The following is a 7825-nucleotide window of genomic DNA, read 5'->3' on the forward strand; positions in this document are numbered from 1 at the left end:
CAAGTTAAACCCAAATTTATGCCTATAATTCTAGTAGACATAAATAGTGGGAGATTGTTAGGAATATGTATATTAGTTTGATGATAAGTTAAACAAAACACTTAAGTAAAAATCTAGTGTTTGTAGCCTCAACGGATAAGACCACTCTGGCTATCCGTTGATGGAGTAACTTTACTTAAAAATAAGTTTAGTATTGTAGCACATTTCAGTTTCTGTATTTAAGCTATAATTCTTAAATGTTGTGGGAAATTATAAGTCATGTTGACTACTAGTGGATATGCAAATAGGAGGGCTAATTGTAAATATTTCATACCTTGTAATTTTGTATAAATGAAGTAGTTTCAACTGATAGATTAAAGGCCTTCAATGGATGAGAAACAAAGCTTCAACGGATGTCTCTAAAGCTCCAACGGATAACATCCATCAACGGATGAGTGCATCAACGGATAAAGCTTCAACTGATAAAGCATCAACGGATAAAGCCATCAACGGATGAAAGCTTCAATGGATGCTAAGTTCAATAGCAGTTGACAGTGACAATTCATAAGCTGACAGAGGCACATGGGTTGTAAGAGACAATTGGAATGTGGTAACCTCTTGGAGGATTCAAGAAAATGCAGCATTTCCATTCTGGTGCAAACAAGGAAATATTCAAAGATTTACAGTTCATCCTAGATTGCATTGGATAGAGAAATGAAGAAGAAACATGTGAAGAACCTTTTTAATTATATTTGTACTTTTGTCTTCACTTGTAAAATTTGGTGATATATAAACCAAGTTGCAGCTAGTAACTAGAGTGTGAATTTTCCAGAGCTGTTTAGAAAAACATAGAGAGAAAATCATCTAGTTTGTACTAGGACGCAGCTGTGATCAATTCTTTTGAATCATAGATTTTCTGAAATACACATCTCTGGTGGAACAACAAATCCACCAGAAAAGTTTTTAAAGCCTTTGTGTTCTTTACATTTGTGTCTTGAATACATATCTGTCTGCACCTGCTCAAAGCCATTCACACACAACTGTTCATCAAAACACTTAGCCTTTGAAACTGCTCAAAACTTGAAAAAGTTTTGAGATTTACATTCAACCCTCCTTCTGTAAATCTCATTGTTAGTTCCTTGAGAATAACATTCCTCCTTGGCAATCTTACACTCAATTCTTAATTTCTCAAAATCTATAAACTGAGACTCAAGCACATTATTCCTCTCACTTAAAAACAAATTGTTTTCTTTGATTTTAGCATTTTCTTTAGTAAGAGACTTAAGTGTAGCACGCAAATGATATAATTATGTAGACATGTCATTTATGGCATCATTACACTCAGCTTTAGATAAATGTGCAAGGTTTGTAGTAATTACCTGATTGCTTGAGGAACTTGTCTCTGTCTCATCAGACTTGGCCATTAGGGCTAGATTGACATAGCTGACATCTTCATCTTCATCCAGACCATCTGTTGCCCAGTCATTTTCTTGTGTAATAAAAGCCCTTTCCTTTTGCTTGAGTAGATCAAAATATTTTTCTTATAATCCACAGACTCAAACTTTTTCTTACTGGAATCTGACTTCCTACACTCACTGGCAAAATGCCCTGCCAAGCCACATTTGAAACATTTGAACTTTGCCTTATCCACCATGTTTCTATTTGGTTTGGCTTCTCCAAAGTTCTTCTTGAACTTGAGCTTGGCAAATCTCCTGGAAAGAAATGCTAGGTGCTCATCAATGTCCTTCATGTCATCTTGGCTCAATGAATCTTCACTTTCTCCTGCAAGCCCCTTGCCCTTGTTCTCACAGACCTTTGAAGTTGATTCAACAGCTTCCATCTTCACTTCCTTCTCCTTTTCCAACTCAGCAACTAGTGCAATGGATCCTCCTTTCTTCTGTCCTCTCTCCATCATTTCATCCTGCTCTATTTCAAGCTCATAGGTTTTCAGGATGCCATACAGTCTCTCCAAAGTAAACTCCTTATAATCTTGTGAGTTTCTTAATGAGACTGTCATTGGTTTCCATTCCTTTGGAAGAGATCTAAGGAATTTTAGATTAGAGTCTTTAGTCTGATAGACCCTTCCATGCAACTTGAGAGCATTTAGTAGTTTTTCAAACCTACTAAAAATGTCAGTGAGAGACTCACTTTCCTCATTGTGAAAATGCTCATATTGCTGAATCAAGAGCTGCATCTTATTTTCTCTAACTTGCTCAGTGCCATCACATATTATCTGTATAGTATCCCAAACTTCCTTGGCAGTTTTTCAGTTGATAATGTTGTCAAACATGTCTGCATCAACTCCATTAAACAGAATATTCATGGCCTTTTTATCCTTCCTGACTTGTTCAATGTCAGGATCAGACCACTCATGCCTTGGCTTGGGGACTGATGGCCCGTTTCCTGTTGCAGCTCTCATTGGAACATGAGGGCCTCTTTCTATGCATTCCACATAGGCCTTATCTTGAGAAAGTATATGAAGATGCATCTTTACCTTCCAATGATGGTAATTATCTTTATCTAGAAAATGAATCTTGACTCCAACATCCTTCTTGTTCATCTTGCTGAATTGTTTTGATCTTTAAACTCTTTATAAGTTAAGAGCTTGCTCTGATACCAATTGTTAGTCCCTTAACAATATAGAAAGAATTACAGAAGGGGGATTGAATGGAATTCTTGAACCTTTTTCTTAAAATAAAAATGTTTAAACTCGAATATAAATATATGTGTATTGATTAGCACAATGCGGAATAGAAACTTAAGTGAACCAAAACACAATTAATTAAAAACAAGAGTCTTTAAAAACTTTCTGGTGGAGAGATATATATTATATCGAGAGAACTCTATGTGAAAGAATGCTCACAGCTGCTTAGAAATATGAACTACTGAGAATACAGAGAAATGCTAATAATTCTGCTTACAAATGTTTCTCACTTTTTGTATCTCGGATCTATTTTTCTATTTGCTACTTCTTGGTTTATATATATTACCAAAATTACAAAGTCAAACGACAGGATCATCATTAAAACTATCGGGTCTAATGCTTTGTTACTTTGTTCTCTATTACCCAGTTAATAGGCTTCCTCGTTCCATTTGCATACACTTCGACGCATGTGACCAGTTATCACTGTCAACTGATATTTGAATTCTTTATCCGTTGAATACATGATCATTCGTCGACTTTATGATCATCCGTTGATGGCTTCATTGATCATCCGTCGACTGTTATATTGAACATCCGTTGATAGCTATTTGATCATCCGTCGATGGCTTTGTTAATCATCCGTCGGTAGTTATTTTGGCACTTGACTTCAATTCATTTATGCAGAATTACAAGACATCATCTATGTACAATTAATCATCTTTGACTTATAAGCTACTACAAAATTTATACAAAGGTGTATGCAGAAATGTGCTACAGACTCATTATTACATAAGCTACTCACTCGATGGATAACAAGTCATCATCCGTCGGGACTATAATGAGTTATCCGTCAGGACTATAATTCTTATCCGTCGAATGTTACATTATTTCACTAAGTAAAATCTACTTAGGTGTTTTGTTTATGTAATCATCAAGTACACAACACATGCACAACACCTGGCATCTGCCTATGCCTTGGCATCAAAGTTCATAAAGGAAAATGATTTTATCAAGTCGATGAAAATGAATCGGAGAATACATGACGATGATGAGTCCCCGGAGCGTCGCTCGTCATCCCGGAAGGACAAAAGATACAAGCTGGATAGACAGGCCAATTATATTCAAAAATCTCGGGGAACCCCACCCCGGGAGGGTTAGGCCGAACAAAGGAAAAATGATCGAAAGCCCAAGTCCAAAAGAGAACCCAAACCAGAATCAGAGTGGACACCCCTCAATCGGCCCCGGGCCGACATTTTGCGTGAAGTTAAAGGTAAGTCATTCTATTATCCGACGAAACCTTTACTTGCACCTCCTGAGAACATGGCCCGGGACAAACATTGTGGCTATCATGAAAATCATGGCCATACCACGAAAAACTGTTTCTCTCTCAAGTTGTTCATAGAAGATCAGATCAAAAAGGGAAACATGAACCAATATCTTCAAAGGAGATCAAAAGACAAAGGCAGGGCTCCGGGAAGCGGAAAAAATGTGGTAAATGTTGTCTTTGGAGGCAGGGCTTCTCCGCCCCGGAGCCCGGACCTGGATAATGATGTGATGATGATCCATCCTTTGGATGATGAACCGATTTACTTCTCCTACTCTGATTATGAGGGACTCAATCCGAATCACAATTTGGCCTTGGTGGTCACCCTGGATGTCATGAACAATGAGGTAAAAAGAATTTTAGTTGACAGTGGTTCCTCTGCTAATATTGTATTCGAGCACACACTCAACAGAATGGAGCTCGGACACCTCCGAATGGACCCCTGTCTTGAAGACCCCTTGTACGGATTTGGAAACACAATGATCCCAATCCGGGGTGTCATTTATTTGTCGATTACCTTTGGGACTGCACCCCAGCAGGTCTCTCTCATAATGAAGTTCTATGTGATAAGCGCAACCTCATCGTACAACATGATCCTTGGAAGACCTACAATAACCAAGCTCAGAGCAATCCCCTCGATAATTCACTTAAAGCTCAAATTCCCGACCCCAGGAGGTACTGGGGAGCTAAGAGGAGATAGAGAAATGGCTGGGAAGTGTTATGGCTAAGCGTTGGTCATGGAAAAAATAGAACCTAAGAATAGAAAAAGGTTAATGACCCTACCCAAGGGACAAAGCAGAAAGAAGCATCGCGAGCACCTCAGTAAAAGGGCAAGAATCGATGTGAATATGATCGAGGACTCCGGGTACAGTGTAACCAATGCGGATGCCCAGATTCAGAAATTTGTGGAAAGCAAGGAGAAGACAAAGGTCGAGCCTGCCCAGCAAACAGTCGAAGTAGAGCTGAAACCCGGGAACCCCACCCGGAAGCTTAGAGTCGGTAAGGGCTTGGAAGCCGCATTCCAGAAAGAACTCATTGACCTATTGAAGGAATATGCTGATGTATTCTCCTAGACCCTGGAAGACATGTCGGGGATTGATGATTCGGTGGCGATGCACAGTCTAGACGTAGATCCAAGGCAAAGACCAATCAAACAAAAACGAAGAAACTTTGCCCCAGAAAGACAACAAGCGATCGATCAAGAGGTCGAAAAGTTGTTGAAGGCAGACATCATATGTGAAATTAAGTATCCGTATTGGCTAGCAAATATTGTGCTAGTCAAGAAACACAATGGAAAGTAGCGAATGTGCGTTGATTACATAAGTCTGAATTCGGCATGCCCTAAAGATTCCTACCCCCTACCCAACATTGACCAGCTGATAGACGCAACCTCGGGTCATGTTATGATAAGTTTCGTGGACGCTTTTTCAGGATATAACCAAGTCAAGATGAATCCGGCAGACATCGCAAAGACTACATTCATCACAAACCGGGTTGTTTACGCCTTTGTTATGATGCCGTTCGGATTAATCCACGCCGGGGCAATGTATCAGAAAATGATGAACAACATCTTCAAAAGTCAACTGGGCAGGAACATGGAATCTTACGTCAATGATATAAGTTAGAAATTTTACCCCATCCCGGGGTCTGCATAAACACAGCCCATGTGTACTTAGAAAAATTTCTATAAGTTAGAAATTTTACCCCATCCCGGGGTCTGCATAAGCACAACCCATGTGTACTGATAAGTGGCATTTTATACCACTTAGAACGTCTTAAAATGGCTTAAATTGGTGTCTTGAAATCAAGTATTTTGTGTATTTGATGCGTTTTTCTAGTGTTTATGCATTTCAGGGTATTAGTTGCATTTCGGGGGAGGAATCATCAAGAATAAGCCTTGGCATGTGTTTACCATTGCGAGAGGAAAGGAACGGGCAGATTACGGCGAAGAAACGGAGCAAACTTGGATTTTTTCCAGTAGAGGCCTGCGCGCCCGCGCAGCTATGCTGAGCGGCCGCGCAGCAACCTGCGCGCCCGCGCAGCTATGCTGAGCGGCCGCGCAGGGTCGGGAATTTTGCTGGATTATTTTAGACTTCTACTTCTGTTTGGCTTCCAACTTCTATGTAATCTGAGTTTTATGGGACTATTATATAAGTAGATTTGAGACGTTTTCACAGGGGGGATTGAAAAAAAGAAGATTGTGTTTTACGCAAGAAGCGAAGGAGATAAGGAAGAAGACCGATTTAGCACACCGCAACGAAGAGGAAGCATATTTTCTTGTGATTCTTGTTTCGTTATAACGTTGGATGCTAGTTTTCTTGCTTTGACTTATTTACTCGTGTGACGTACTCTATTTTAATATAATTAGTTTAGTTATTATTTTCTTGTGTTTGTTTATCATGATTTCATATGAACCCATGATGGCGATAAGTTCTATTATGGGCTAATCGTGATCATGGGGTTGCAACGGATTTATTATGGAATTCTTTAGTTAATTGTTTAATACTTTAGTGTGTGATGATTGCTTTATATCTAGTATTGGTTGTGCGTATTCGTCTTATGTGCGTCGCGAACATATAAGATAGGGTGTTAATCTCTTGTAAAGCAATGGTGGATCTTGAGATTTAGAACTTGCCATGCTAGCATAGGTTCATGTACGTTGTGCATGATTAGTGGGTAACTCTAACAGTTTTATTTGCCCTATGTAATCAAAAAGAATAACTTGTGCTTAAATCGTTGTGTTGTCAATTTCTGTAGACATATGGGAACTCAACATAATTGATGACCATTCGACTTCTATCTTAATTGTGGATGCTTGGTAGAATGGTATTAGTACAATGAAAGTTGGCTTTTATCAGTTTCGTGTTATTCGATTAATATCATCACTTTCACATGCTAAAGGTAATAACAATGGCTATAGAAGGAAGTAATAATGAAGTTGTGATCTCATGAGTGTTTTATTATTGATAAATTGAAGTGTTAGTTAAGTGGTTAATTAAGTAGTTAATTATAGTTAATATTTAATCAACAATTTTAAAGTGTTATTATCTTAACATTGAGAAGTAATCATATATTGGTGAGTGAGTTTAATTAGATAATAATTTAGTCTGAGTCTCTGAGGGAACGAACTAGAAAGTATTCTATATTACTTGCGAACGCGTATACTTGCGTGAATATTAGCGCGTGTTTTCGCCCTAACAAGTTTTTGGCGCCGCTGCCGGGGACTCGGCGTATTTGTTTAGTTTATGTACTTACCATCATTGGTCATTAGGACTCAGTGATTAGGACGTAGTAGTTACTTAATTTTTTCTTCTTTTTTTTCGGTTGTGTTTCAGGTACTTTAGCAAGCGTTTATGCAAACTCGTTCTCGTGCTCGCAAGAGGACTTTAGATACAGCTGAGGAGACAGACGAAGTTCTTGATATTCCGGAGAAGTTAGATTTTGAGGATTCGGATTCAGGAACTGAGTAGAAAGAACCAGTAAACATGGGAGATCGTATTGTTCAAGCTGACCCAGCTCTCATGGATTTTTCTCGGCCTAAAATTGATGACATTCAGTCAAGCATCCTTCATCCGGCTATTCAAGCTAACACCTTTGAAATCAAGCCGGGCACTATTCAGATGGTGCAGAATTCTGTTTCTTTTGGAGGAGCGGCAACTGAAGACCCCAACATGCACATAAGGAATTTTGTCGAGATCTGCAGCACTTTTAAGTATAATGGCGTGACTGATGAGGCTATCAAGTTGAGGCTTTTCCCATTCTCACTAAGGGACAAGGCTAAAGACTGGTTACATTCTGAACCAGCTGGGTCCATCACTACGTGGCAAGATCTTGCGCAAAAGTTTCTGGTGAAGTTTTATCCGATGGCAAAGACTGCT

At 39.0% G+C, this 7825-nt stretch overlaps 1 protein-coding gene across 1 annotated transcript; it reads left to right on the forward strand.

The window, feature by feature from the left end:
• The first annotated feature begins 3943 nt into the window (after positions 1-3943).
• Positions 3944-4675, forward strand: LOC141719479 (uncharacterized). Its single transcript, XM_074521862.1, has one exon. The coding sequence runs from the start codon at positions 3944-3946 to the stop codon at positions 4673-4675; it is 732 nt and encodes a 243-aa protein (XP_074377963.1).
• The last annotated feature ends 3150 nt before the right edge of the window (positions 4676-7825 follow it).

Source organism: Apium graveolens, chromosome 4 (genome assembly GCF_009905375.1).
Source record: "Apium graveolens cultivar Ventura chromosome 4, ASM990537v1, whole genome shotgun sequence".
Lineage (NCBI taxonomy): Eukaryota > Viridiplantae > Streptophyta > Magnoliopsida > Apiales > Apiaceae > Apium > Apium graveolens.

What these genes read in the sequence shown, in the direction of transcription:
- LOC141719479 (XM_074521862.1), top strand. Translation starts at nt 3,944, where the DNA reads ATGGCCCGGGACAAACATTGTGGCTATCATGAAAATCATGGCCATACC.